We start from the raw sequence: 14,104 nt of genomic DNA, 5'->3' as shown, positions 1-14,104 counted from the left end.
TAAAGAAAGACTGAAAATGTAGTCCCTAACCCCCAGAAAATACTTAGAGAGGCAATTTAGACCCCTAGCCAGGTTCCAACCAATGGACCTGTCAGTTGGCTAAAAAATATTAAATGAGGGTCTCTTTGATGCTCAACAAGGCCTCAGAGGAACTTATAATCTAGTAGGGGAAATCAGGTTAATGCAAATGAAACCATGAGAAAGCCATCCGCAGTCACATAAGATTTCAGGCTGAGCTGTGTGGTATACATCTAGGTTCCCCAGAGTGATCTGGTACCCTCCCTTCCCACAGAATCACCCTGACCCTACTCAATTCTTCCCCTGGTCTCCCATTGTCTCTGACATTTCACATTTCTTTCACGCACTCAGAATGGGATGAATCCAAGGGGCTGGCATTAAGTCCTTTCCAAACTGCTGGACTAGCCCTTCTGTCTTGGTTTCGTGAGCCTCTTTCCTCTCTTTTCTGCCTCTCCCTCCACCCCATCTGGCAGCTGACAGTGAACTCTGACTGCTTGTCCTCAGAGCCCTTCTCTAAGAGCTCTGCTCCAGTCACCAGAGGAGGCCTCTAGGATTGGGCCCCTCATGGTAAGTGCGGGGGCTAATCCTGTCCCCTTCAGCAATGACTTGCCTGGAGTGTTTTTGAAAGTGTTTCATAGATGTTTCCTTATGTGACCCCCACAGTTCTGTAAGTAGGGTCTCTGTAGAAGATAACTCCTGTTTGCTGACCTTACTTCTCTCTTTTCTTTTTTCCATCTTACCAGATACTTCATCCCCTGAGGAAGAATATAAGGTGGCCTGCCTGCTCTTGATCTTTCTTGCAGTTTCCCTCCCACTCCTGGCCACTGACCCCTCTTCCTTCTACAGTATTGAGACGGATGGTAAGTAAGGACTACTCTGAGTAGTTTGAGCGACCAGTACTATTTAGGTCAGTCTCCTGGGGTAGAGAGATGAGATGGAGACATTTACCTGGAGAATCCAGGCTTCTGACTCGGGTATAAAAAGTTCTGTTTCAAGAAATACTTGAGAATGAACTATCCGTAAAATTCAATTCCAGTGGAAATTTTTAGGAATATCCTTCTCCTAATATCCTAACCACGTCCTCATATTTCTTAGGTATATGATTCCCCACACTCCTCCTAGTGCTTTTGGTGTCAAACAGGGGTGGCCTAGCCTGGAAAACAGAGAGACGACCAGCTGGGCTCAGCCTGGGGCAGCTCACTGTATTCCCTTTTGTTTCTCTCTCCTGTCAATCATAACCTAGGTTACAACAACAATATTCACTGCTTGACCAAAGCCATCATCCAGGTGTCTGCTGCCCTCTTCACACTCTACAACAAGAACATTGAAACTCACCTCAAGGAGTTTCTGGTGGTGAGTGGCCCTAGGCTATAAGGCATGGGAGGTTCTAAAGTCTTTGGGGATGAAATGGAAGATTGCAAAGTCCAGCGGGAACTGGTGTGACTTCAGTCCATAGATAGCCCTTGTTGAGCGGGTCTTGGAGTCTAACCTCCCACCTAATTCATTCAGTGAGTGAGTGGCCACTCGGTGAAAGGCCGGAGTTTCTTTTAAATTCCCTGAGAGCTGGTGTTTCAGCCTCTGCCGGACTACTTGGAAAGAGCATTGGACTGAGCCAGCGAATCTGAGTTCTAGTTCTGGATCTGCCGCTAAGATGCATGTGACCTCTGAAGAACCAAACTTTGGGGATCTCATTTTGCCCATTTATTAAATAGGGAGGTTAAACTGAATCTATGATTCACTACGTTGGGGTGCCTAGACTATCCCAGGGAGCTTGTTGAAATAGAGATTCCTGATCCTTATGCCAGATGTACTGAATTAGAATATCCCAGGGTAAGGAGTCCAGGCCTCTGTTTTTCTAAAAATTAATTAATTGATTTTTAAATAAAAATAGATAATTGTTTACTTTTATTAATAAATTCGTGACCCGAGCTCATGATCCTGAGCCAAGATGAAGAGTCAGAGGCTTAACCGACTGAGCCACCCAGGTGCCCCAGGCCTCTGTTTTTAATAAAGTCTCCCAGAGATCAGCTGCATGATCAAGTTGGAGACGCTGAGTTTTAGAGCCTTTAAGGCCCTTTCCAACTCTAATCTTGACAGAAAAATCAAACTTTTTCCACATTCTCAAATTGGAGCATAAATCAGAATCCCTGCTGAATTTCTGATTCAGTAGATTTGAGGTGGGGCTGGAAAATTTGCATTTCCAAGTTCCCAGGGGATGCTGATACTGTTCATCCTGGGATCTCACTTTGAGAACCCCTGGTCTCCATTTCTAGGACTGGAGCTTTTAACCAGGCAGCTGATTTTACAGTAGGTCACAATCCAATTTATTCGAGAAAAAAATTGTTTTAAAAAACATTTTTAGCCAAAGTTTGACTCCCTGTAGCTATCACCATTGATCTTGGTTTTGCCTCTGGAAAAACACAGAATAAGTAATCTCTTTCCATTGTTGAAAGAGGCCCTGGAGTTTTCCATCCTAGTCCTCCATGGAGGAATTCCATCCATACACTTTTGATACATGGTCCATTACCCACTGCCAGCTTGAGCATTCTCAGAATGGGGAGCTTACTCCTTTGCAAGGCATGGGACTGACTTAAGGACTAGGGTCTCCTTTGTCTCCTTTTAGGAGCAAACACACTAGATCATATTCTCTTCGGAATCATACCATTATGCTGGAAGCTGAGTTAGAGGGTCTCCATTTAAATGGGGCCAGCCAGCCAATCTGAATGGGTTCTGAGCCTCTTAGATATGAAGAATATTCACAGCAGATCTCTAAGATGGGGTGAGAAGGGACCCGCCTCTCCCTTTTCCCATTTGCCCTGTTTGTTTGCAAAATGAGAGTAACCTGAGCCTGGGGTACAGTTAATCATGTCTCTTCCTCCCATTTGATCTGTTGGGGGCCTGGAGGTGAATGGGAGGGGGACAGCCACTTGGGAGTTGACAGGAGGAGAATTCGAAGAGCTCTGCATCTGAATCAGAGGCCCAGCCCTGTCTCTAGTCCGGTGGGGAGTCAGCTGTAAACAGCTTGATGACACTGCTGTCTGAAGGCTGCCTAGGAAAAGAGATTAAGCTCCTGCCTTTGCTCTAGGTTCTGTGCTCAGCCCTTTCGATCTCTCCCCCAGCAGCCGTGGCAACCTGCTGCTGTCTGCCCTGCCTGGTTTACAGGCAATGTGTGCCTCTCAAGCCTGAGGGGTTTGCTCCTTTTCCACTGGGAGTCTCCAGGAACATCCCAGCACTTCTTAACTCCCCTCCTTGATCTTTTCTTAACTTCCTGTAGCCAGAGGCTGTCCTACTCTGACCTCCATAAAAATCTGCTTTCTTACAAATTCTTCCCCTACAGGTGGCCTCTGTCAGCCTCTTGCAGCTCGGCCAGGAGACTGACAAGCTTAAAACCCGAAATCGGGAATCCATTTCTCTGCTCATGCGCTTGGTATGTATCTGGTTTAAGTTGGTCTGGGAACAGAGAGAGCAAAGGCCAGAGGGGGACCCCTTTTGAGGGTTTCTGGGTCTCTGTCGTTGTCATCACTCAAAAGCATGAACTCAGAACTGAAATCTACCTGACTCTCTGGGTTTAGGCCTCACATTCTGGTTAACATTCCAGACTTGTCCTATACTCCCAAGGTAGAGTCTTTGATGACTTCCTCAGCAGTATAGGGCCTTCTTGGCCCCTGGCTGACTGGGCCCTTTTTTCTCAAGTCTGACCTGCTGGGGCAGCTGTGTCCCTCATTGGTGACGGCTGGTCCACTTCGTGTTTGATTTTACTTGACCACTCCCTACCGCTGCATGTCTTGTCCTTAAAAAGTACTGTGGAGAGAGGGTGCTGAATAACACATAGCTGAACTCGGGGAGGGGAGATGGGGGCTCAGAAGAGGGAAGGAATTTTCAGTGAAGAGCTGCAAGACAGAGAGCCAGGTGGGCCGTGAATCAGGCAGCTCCTGCTATCTCTTTCCACCCAAGCTGTGGGCTTTTCGCTACTTTGGCAGAAAGTTCTGGGAACTCTGACTCAGTTAACTTAAAAAAATCTTTTCCTCATGACCCTGTTTTCCCCTTCAACACGCTTACTCACTTTTTCGCTCTAGAAGTCTGAGTCTCCAGGTTCGTGCGGCACTGAGATACAGTCAGGAGGGACTCCTGCCCTTGTGTTTCAGAGGCCCTCCTCCGGCCTGCGGGGACAGGCTATGCCCATCTGAAGCCGATGCTCCACCCGGAAGTCCACGCTAAAGATTTCTAGGACCTCGGAATTCTCCGCTAAGTGGCTGCAGCCTATCTGCAGGGCTTACGCAGAGTTGGTGCCGAGCTTCTTCCCCGAGTCCATCCTGCTGAGGCAGGCAGTGCTGCTGGTGCCTGTACCCCTAAGTGCCAAGGAACTATGGCTGGAGTTCAGAGGCACAGATGGGAATTCCGAATGTGTCCACAAATGCCCCGCAAACCGGGCTGGTCCACTCCATCTTGTTCTCAGAGAACTCTGAGGAGTCCTAAGAATTCTGAATTCAAACCTGGCCTTTCATGAAATTATAAAGGGAGATTGTGAAGAAAAAGATAGAACAAACTAGTTTGTCTGATTTATTTAGTCCCATGCTACGTAGGCTTCCATTTGCACTCTCTGCCAGGCCCACAGATGTTAGGCGCAGGCAAGCCTGGGCCTCCCTCTGGGTCTCCTGTAAGTGCGCAGGCGTCAAGTAGGAGCTGTGTCTCAGCTAGACACAGCTGGAGAAAGGCCGCGATTGGGCTGACTAAAGATTATGATGGAAACAAGAGGAGAACGGACGTGAGGGCTGGGTGGGGGTGTGCGGTAAGGGGAGAGAACGCAGTGGAGACAGATGAGGCCAAATGCCAGGAGTATGCTAGATAGGGCACAATCTTTGGAGCAGCATGGTTTTGGTCAAGCTAATTAACCTTCCTGAGACTCTGGTTTTTTATCCATAAAAGTGGGCTTATAATCCTTGTGACGAAGTGGTTAGGATTCATAAGAAAATATAGGTGAAAGTGCCTGGGATGTAATAGATGCTCAGTGAATGTTAGTCCCTTCTCTCTGCTGCTCGTTTTAGTTTCTGGATGATTTAGTTGTGCTCCTTCCTTTCCTTGGGCAGTTTTCACCTCTGTAAGGTTGGAGGTGGTGATTCTGTATTGCCGCTCAGGCCTGCCTCCTCCTGCTTTGTCGCTCTCCTCCTCCCTCCCATGTGGGAGGGTGTCTGCCCCTGGTGGCATAATAGTGAGGCTGCAGAGTAGCTGGGATAGAGCTAGGACCAGGCACTTTTTGTGAGAGGGAGAGACCCGGGGACTAGCTGCTGCAAAGCAATTTAAATGCAAATATTTTCTTACAGAAATACAGGGGAAGGAACTGTATTCTGAGTTAAGAGGCGACTCATGTAGTACCAGCTCCTGGCCAGGCCCTTCTCTCCCTGGGGTCTTTCTGTCTTGGCTGTGAAGCCTGGGCAGTGCCCATGCCCCCATGGCGGCTGGCTGCTTCCTGGCATGGTTACATTGGGAGAGGAGATGATTCTCTGAGAATTGTGGAATCCTAGATGTCAGGATGAGATCGGATCCTGGCTGTTAGTCCAGTCCTTACAACTGATAGGTGAAGGAACTGAGGAGAGGGAAGGAAAGACGACATTCAAGGTCTCCCTGAAAATCTGTGGGCAGATTTGGGCCAAGAACCTAAGTTGCTCAGCCTTTGCTGTAGGGCTGTTTCCACTGCCGTGAATTTCTTCCAGTTAGGAGCCTTGTGATTTTCCGTGCTTAATGGAGCAAACACTAGGAAGTCTTGGGCCTGTGGATTCTTCTTGAAGCCATCACTCATTTCCTTGTACCTGAGGGTCATATCCCAGAAAAGAGACCTTATTTCTCTCCTGGCTTAAGGTTTAAAAGTCTTTCCTGGCTAGAAATTCCTTCTGTTAACCAGCCTAAGATCCAAGCTACCCATCCTGGAAGCCTTTTCCTTCAGCCTGCAGTGCCTGTTCCTCTGAGGCTGATGTGTGTATCATGTGTGCCTGTATTTGAGAATAGCAGAATCTCCGACATTTTAAAACTTGAAAGAGAGACAAGCATGTTAGAGTCCATAAGGTAAATTTTCTTTCTTGAGTGAATTTTCACGATTTGAAACACCAGACATTTTGGGGAGGGCCCATCTGTGTGAATTGCCAGACGATATGGGACACTTCTCTCCAGTGTGTGTTTTTTAGTCCCACAACCGTGTGGATGAGGAGGGCACTGAGGGGAGCACACCCTGTTCCTTCCTCAGGGATGGGACCCTCTAGCACAATGCTAGGTTGTGGGGCTCTTTGCTAATATGCCGCCCTCCCCCTGCCCTCCACTGCTACCCTCAGTCTTATCCGGGCATCTCGAGCTATCTTTCTGCTTGGCTGTGGGGGCTGCTGGGATTACCACAGCACACAGGCTTCTAATTAAACTAATTAATCATGCCTGCTCCTTTATGCAGCATCCTTACTGCTCCCCAAGCACCATACTGAGGGAGGGAGGATACTGAGACCCAGCACAAGAGGACCCATGTGGATTCCAGGCCCTTCTTTCTTGGCCTGCCATGGTGATTGTTTCCTTCTCTGCAAAGCTTTATTAGCACTTTAATCCAACCTTACTTGCTTCCATGCTGCCCGCCACATTTGGTTTGGCATCCAGAATGGGAGAGAATGGGAGTCTTTCTGCCAGCAGAGAAGTGATTCTTTCCTTCCTTCTGTTCCTGAGTCCTTCATATAACCCACATAAGGGGCCCAGGGGCCATTATAATGAAGCTGAAGAGGCCACATTGCTTTCCTAAAGCTAAACCAAGTGTGGGAAGAAGGGGGTATATGATTTGGAACGTTGTTCACTCATAACTCTAAGGGCCTCCAAGGGCCCAGGGAACTGAGTGAAGGAACAGGGTATCACAGAGTTATATGCTAGCTGTGGTTCTCATCTCTTGACCTGTTCTTTTCCAGGTGGTGGAGGAGTCCTCCTTCCTGACCCTGGACATGTTGGAGTCCTGTTTCCCTTATGTCCTGCTTCGAAATGCCTACAGGGAAGTATCCCGGGCCTTCCACCTGAACCGAGTGGCAGCCAGTACCCACTGAAGGACCCTTTGGACCTACCTAGACTCATGAAGCTACATCTGTTTTCTCAAGGAATGGGCTCAGGAATCAGAGCTGATGAACAGACATATGGAGGAATAGTCCAGGGCTGAGAAATCATAGAGAAATGGGTCAGGCTGGCTGGGGGTGGGGGTGGGGGTAGGGGTGAAGGAGAGTTTATTGGAAAAGTGAGGGAATTGGGGACCACGTGTGTGAATTTTTACCATGAAAAGCACGAGTGACATGCAAGTATGTTTTCTCTTGTGGTGACTAGCACTTGAATTCTGACTGGCATGGGTCTCTCGACCTTCATCACGATTCTAGGCTAATGCTGGCGGGCAGAGATGATCAATCATCATATTAAACCATAATGAGCTTATAATCCTCCCACTGGAGCTGCTATTGTCTCCTGCACATTCATTAGGATGATTATCTCCTCTCCTCCTTTTCCAAATGTGTTCAGCAAACATTCAGCTTGCTCCTACTGCAAAGCAGCAGCAAAGGAACTCCCTTTTTCCTTTGTGGGGCTCTCTCAGGAGTCATGGGTCTTGTCCTCTGCCCCCAGCTCTACTGCCTCCATGGGCAGTGAGAGGTTATCACTGGCCCCAGCCCCCTCACCTGCTCTCCCACACCTTGTGGGGAACCAGTAAGTTCTTCCATCTGTTTTGCTGGAACACCGCCTGCTTTTTCTTTGCCATCACTACAATGCAGAGCAGAGGGTCAGTCTAGCTGATACGAGGTCACATGACAACTAATTGGATCAGAGTCATGTGGGTTTTCCTCCTAGATCATTTGGGGGTACTCTGCCTCCTATCTGGAGCCACTAATTTAACCCAAATCCCCTTGTCATCCTGGGTACAGCTGTTGCTCCAGGCAGGGATTTCTCTTCTAGATCTTAAACTTCATAGACCTCATTAGATTATAGGGCCCTGAAAGTGTGTATACTTGAGGGAGTACGAGCTGTTTCAACTTGGCCCTTTTCTGCACTAATTAGAATTTCAAGTGTCACAATGCCTGGGGCATTCAAGATAGCACTAAAGCTGATTTAGTTAACTCCATGGCAGGAAACAGGGGCCCCATCCATCATTTTGGTGCATCCATGGCCAGGGAGGACTAGAGCAACAGATCCTGTGTCACAGGTTGAGAGTTGTTGAAGTGCACAAATATAATTAACTAGCTGATTAATTAGGGTCATGTCCATATTTGCATGATAAAAAAGGAAGCAATTGTTGGTTTTCAGCAAAACCATCTGGGGTTCATTAAAGCCATTTGATAGCTGTTTTGGAACTTTGTATGCATGTTTGATCTTTATTTCTCAAGACCCAGGCTCAGTCAATACTTTTTAAACTTGGGACTCATAATCGATACACAAGCTTTTCTTAGCAACGATTGTCTGCTCTTTAGGATAGAAGCAACAGAGCATCCAGCTTCATGACATCAGCTGGTTGGCCTTCCTTGCTATGGAAAGGCCATTATGTTCCAAAGGAGTGATTCAGGGTCAGGCCTTTTGAGACCGAGGGCAAAGTTGATGAGCACGGAAGGCTCAGAAGCATCTGAACAACTCCTCCTAGCCCCTCCCCTCTCTGCTGGGATCTTGTTCTTGAGGAAATGGAGACCTCTGTTCCATGCACGTGGAAAGCTACTTGAGAGGAGCCTCCCAGGGGATAGCATAAGTTTCTGCAGGGGACTAGAGGGTAGACATGATCCTTTTTTTTTTTTTTTTACAGATTTTTATTTATTTATTTGACAGAGATCACAAGTAGGCAGAGAGGCAGGCAGAGAGAGAGAGGAGGAAGCAGGCTCCCCGCTGAGCAGAGAGCCGGATGTGGGGCTCAATCCCTGGACCCTGAGACCATGACCTGAGCCGAAGGCAGAGGCTTTAACCCACTGAGCCACCCAGGTGCCCCAGATACTTTTTTTTTTTAATTAAAATTTTTTTATCGAGAGGGGGTGCCTGGCTGGCTCGGTGGATAGTGCCTGTGACTCTTGATCTGAAGGTTGTGAGTTCAAGCCCCACGTTGGGCATAAAGCTTACTTCAAAACATTTATTTTTTTTTTTTTTATTGAGGTGGCTAACCCACATGCACTTGTAAGAAATAACACAGAAACACTGCGTGTCAACCATACTTCAACGTAAAAGAAAAGAAAAGAAAAAGAACACAGAGAGATCTTACGTACCTTTACCAGTTTCTCCCGTAGTTAACCTCTTGGATAACTATAGTATACTATCATAAACAGGATATTGACTTTGATACAATTCATGATCTAATCCAGATTTTCCCAGCTTTACTTATACTCATTCTTCTGTGTATATGTATTTAGTTCTGTACAGCTTTTTCTTTTTTTCTTTTCTTTTTTAAAAGATTTTATTTATTTGAGAGAGAATGCATGAGAGCGAGAGCACAGAGTGAGAGGGACAGAGAAGGAGGGAGAGGTAGAGCAGGGACACCGATGTGTGGGGATATGGGGCTTGATCGTGGGGTTCGACCCAGGACCCGGAGATCACGACCCAAGCTGAAGACAGATGCTTAACTGACTGAGCCACCCAGGCATCCCTGTACAGCTTTTCCCATGTAGGTTTGTGCATCTGTCACCAACACAGTCAAGATCCACAAGGATCCCTCACGTTGCTTTTTTACAATCACCTCCCCTTCCCCTTCCCTAACCCTTGGCAGTAGAATTCTGTTCTCCTTTTCTAAGATGTTGTCATTGGACCTGATATATTTTTACAAATATGTAATCATACACACATTTCTCTGTTATGTATACTTTTTCAAAGTGCTCTCGCATCCTTTATGACAATTCTGCAAGATAGCTGGGGAAGGCTTCCCTATTTTAGGCCAGTAAATAGATTCAGAGATGTTTAATGATTTAATGAAGGTCACATGTTTAGCAGTACATCGAGAACCGGGACTCAAGCCTGAGCTGAATCCTAGACATTTTCTACCTGACCAGACTGCCTCTTTATCTGGGAAGACTTGGTCGTTAGAATCCAGAGACTCTAGAATGAGCAAATAGAAGGTGAGGGCATGGTGGCTTTACTGAGTAAGGGACAGGCGGGGCTAGGCAGGGAGAGATAGGTATTGGTCTACGGAATCAGGCTTACAAAAAAAATCCCCCAAATGTGGAAGTTGTAAGGAAACTAAAGGGAACAAACCAGACCATCCTGAAACCAGACCATCCTGTCCCAGGTGTCAGAGGTGGGGTCTTCTTATAACAGCTACTTGTGACCAACAAAGAATTACCAGACCCTAAAAAGGAAGTAAGCCGTTGAAGGTGTTATCACTTACTTGGTCCTTACTTGGTGGTGCTATCAGTAGAGATGTTAAAAGGATTGAAGCTCCCCGGTTAGCCTTCAATAAAAGACCAACCCTAAAAGCCCTCAGTGGCCTGGACCCTTCTCACTCCTGAGAGCTCTCTGTATCCTCACTCAATAAAACCTATCACTTTACTCCCTCTCCTTGGTCAGGTGAGATTCATTTTTCAACTCCGTGAGACAAGAACCTCAGTTCTCCTGCTTCATTACCACCCGAAACAAAAGGTGAATGTCTCGAGCTGAAGGGACAGATGTGGTGATGGGCATTTTCAGCATTTTCAGCATTTTCAGCATTTTCGGCAGTACGCTTCCCTGATCTCTGACCCCTGACAGCTGGGGACACAATCACCCATAAACAGGCTCTCAGATCCCCAGCTTGTTTTATTCAGGCCTTAAAAGGAAATGAGGAATGACTATCAGGGAGAAATTCTGACTCCAATTGTTTTGTCTTGCAGGCAGAGAGTAAGTTCTAGCCTCAGCATTTTCATTAGTGCAGTGTTTTCATTAAAATCTCCATTAACTTGTTTGCGGCAATGAGCTGGAATTATCCCTCCCACCAGGCCTGGGGTGAGATGCTTGCCCAGGAGCATCCTTTCCTGCAGGCGATGCAAACACGGCTCGTCTTATGATGGTGTTCAGTTCTGTGGGCAGGTGGGGCTGGGCCAGGCCCAGGGGATCTTACCTGGTGGCCCTTTGCCTAGGAGGACTAGAACAGCTTTGATTTGAGCCCTGGGGCCCAAGAGGGAAGGAGGTCCCAGCTAGGACTAAGACTTCCCGTAGGTCCTTGTGCCTCTCTCTGTTCTTCTCCAACAAAGTTCGACTCCGAGAAGAAGCAGGCACATGGCTGAAATGCACTCACGAGGTTGGGGGAGGAGTGTTCTTCCAGTTCTCCCCCCACAGGGCCTCCTGCTCCTCCTAAGTACCTGTCATCAAAAGAAGCGAAGATGAATCCCCCCTCAGCCCCCACACCTCAGTGAGTTGTCAAGTCCTCTCCCTCCCACCTGAATAGGAAGCGGGAGCACAGGCCAGGCTGCGGGTTGAGGAAGTCAGAAGTTAACTTGAGCTGAGTTTGCAGCTCTGGAGAGATTGAGGAGCAGGCTTTTTCTCTTGTCACTTTGGAAGGAGAGGATTGTGAGGCCGCCCCTTTAAATAGCATTCCCGTGGGAGGCACATCACATCCATCCGTCACTGCTGCCAAAGCATCATTTTTGGTCCCTATCAAACTCAAAAGCTAGTTGGGAGGAATTGTGGGGCTGGGGCAGTGAAGACGGAAGGGTCTCCAAGGGGCAGGGGCAGTTTGGAAGGCGAAAAGGAGACCAACGAGGCTGGCAGAAGCCTCCTGGAAGAGAGGCGGGGTTGGGACCAGAGGACAAGGAGAGAAAAATCGTGGTCTTTTGAGCCTATGGATGGAGCAGACATATCTGGTTTTTATCTGTGTAGAGGTAGGGTAAGGCAGACATGGGATTAAATTGCCGCAAGAAGGATGAGGTTGAGGTTAAACACCAGGACTGGTGACTAAAGAAGGAGAAAGAGAGCCACAGGATGGAAAAGCACAAGAAAAAGGTTAGGAGGCTTGGCTCTGGCTTTGCTGCTTATTCTCTGCGGGGACCACATCGTTTTTCTGGGCTTAGTTTTCCCACTCGTTAAATGGAGGGGGTCAGACTAGAGGGACTCGAAAGTATCTTTCATGAATAACTTTTGTTTCGGTGAATTTTCCTTCCCTTAAGATGGGTTAGGAGTTGGGGGCCTGGGAGATTAGGGTGGGATATGCCACCGTGTTGACAAGACCTGTCGAGATCCCTCTGGAAGTACAGCTCCCGCCTCTTTTCCACCTCTTTTTGTTTAAATGCCTACCTAATTTGGGCAGCTCCTTAGCTCTGATTCTAATTTGCAATTCTTTTGTAGTTTCCAGCCCATTCTTTCTCAGTTGTTAAGGGAGGTGGTTGCTCTCAAGAGTTTGAGACCTGGATTGTGTAGGAGTCTGACTGGGGTCTGGCTGCAGCTTTGTCTTGGCTGGGGTTCTTCCTTAGGCATGGAGGGGAAAGGGACGTAGAAGCTAGGTGGACAGAGACAGGGGAGTCCCACACTCTTTCTGCTTTCTGTCCATCTCTGACTCTGCTGTCTCCTTCTTCCTGGGTGCTTGCTGGGAGCTGGTTCTGCTGATACCTCTCTGTCCAGCCAGGTCTCAAGGACTGACCTAACCTCATTACCTTAAAGGCCATTCTTTTACGCTGGAAGTCTCTACCCTGCCACTTCCCTTCTGCTCTTTTCTCCTCCGTTGCCGGGCAAGGGGGTGGGAGCCTCACCCCAATATTGAGAATGGAGTAAATACCTTCTCCTGATCATCCCTCCTTCCAACCTCCAGAGTTCTTGAAATGAAAACTCACATTCTGGGATTCTGGATTAGTGGCCTGTTCGGGATCTGGCTGTTAGTGAATACAGCTCCACTTTCTATTTACATAGGATTTCCCCACAACACTAAGGTAGGTGGTTATCAAGGAAGAGAACAATTCTAAGGGATCCTAAGGTGGTTCCTGCCAGAATCCTAGGTAGGAATCAGCTGGATGGAGGAGGCTTGCCCTGTTACAAAGTCTTGAATTCAAATTTCAGTTCGTTAATTCTCCAAAAAAGTTTAAAAAAGATTTTATTTATTTATTTGAAAAAGAGTGAGAGAGAGGGAACACAAGCAGGGGAGGGGCAGAGTGAGAGGGAGATGCTGACTCCCTGCCCAGAGGGGGGCCTGACTGCCCTGGGCTAGATCCCAGGACCCCGGGCTCCATCCCAGGACTGTGGTATCATGACCTGAGCCAAATCAGGTGCCCAACCCACTGAACTACCCAGGCGCCCCTCATTCTAATGTTTGAAGCAGCTAGACTGTACTGTGCTGGGCCCTTAGCCATTAGATTTCTTTTACAGAAGACAAAATAAGAGGGAATAAAAAGTAACCGCTACAGGAGGGGCCGAGGTGAGACACCAGGAATGGTTTCCTGGTTCTAACGGAGTTCCGTACAGAGAGGATGCAGTCCTGCCGGCTCTGGCGGCTTCTGTCAGGAAAGCTTTAAGTTTGGAAGAAACTCCCACTGGCCAGGGGGATGGATAGAGGCACCAGGAGGGAAGGCCACAGCGCTGGAGACAGATCAGGACCATCAAGTTAAGGGAACTGAGGGGAGGAATGGGGTCCCATGGCAACTCAGAGCAGACCTTGAACTTTTCCCCTCAAAGGCCAGAGCGCAAGGTGGGAGGCTCTGGTCCCGGGCCGGGTTCGGACGGTGGATGGCTGCCCTCAGCCACAGCGCCCAGCTCCCCCGGGCAAAGTCGGGGAACTCATCCCCGACCCCTCCCTCACGCCAAGGGGCGCACAGGCGGCTGGGCTCTCATGGATACACAAAGCCACAAGCACATCCACAGAAACTCAAAGCACAGAGCCGGGAACGCCCCCGGCCGCCCACGCCGAGGGCTGCGGCCGCTGGCGCCGCGGGCACTCTGTCAACACGCACTCGCGGCCCCCTCACCGGGCACCCGCCGCCGCTCGTCCCGGGCGCCCGGCTGCGTGCGCTCGCCCTCGGCGCCGCTGTCTGCGTGTGCCCCCGGCTCCCCGTAGCTCCGCGGGGAGGGGGAGGAGGGGCCGCGAGGAGCGAGAGCCGAGCCGGCAGGCCGAGGAAGGCGGGAGCGCAGGGAGGGGGGCCGGCCGAGGGAGGAGGAGAGAGCA

General features: G+C 48.7%; 1 protein-coding gene across 1 annotated transcript in view; it reads left to right on the top strand.

Annotated features, from left to right (window-relative positions):
- NCKAP1L (NCK associated protein 1 like) overlaps positions 1-8,364 on the top strand; it is a 40,674-nt gene extending 32,310 nt beyond the window's left edge. Inside the window, exons 28-31 of the mRNA XM_032876564.1 lie at positions 762-878; positions 1,262-1,371; positions 3,356-3,445; positions 6,951-8,364. Coding sequence (XP_032732455.1) covers positions 762-878; positions 1,262-1,371; positions 3,356-3,445; positions 6,951-7,082 — 449 coding nt within the window. The 3' untranslated portion in view covers positions 7,083-8,364. The remainder of the gene's footprint in view (positions 1-761; positions 879-1,261; positions 1,372-3,355; positions 3,446-6,950) is intronic.
- The last annotated feature ends 5,740 nt before the right edge of the window (positions 8,365-14,104 follow it).

Source organism: Lontra canadensis, unplaced genomic scaffold, assembly GCF_010015895.1.
Source record: "Lontra canadensis isolate GAN:19392208 unplaced genomic scaffold, GSC_riverotter_1.0 scaffold59, whole genome shotgun sequence".
Lineage (NCBI taxonomy): Eukaryota > Metazoa > Chordata > Mammalia > Carnivora > Mustelidae > Lontra > Lontra canadensis.
Note: the sequence above shows the minus strand (reverse complement) of the source record. Positions and strands in the feature narration are given on the sequence as shown.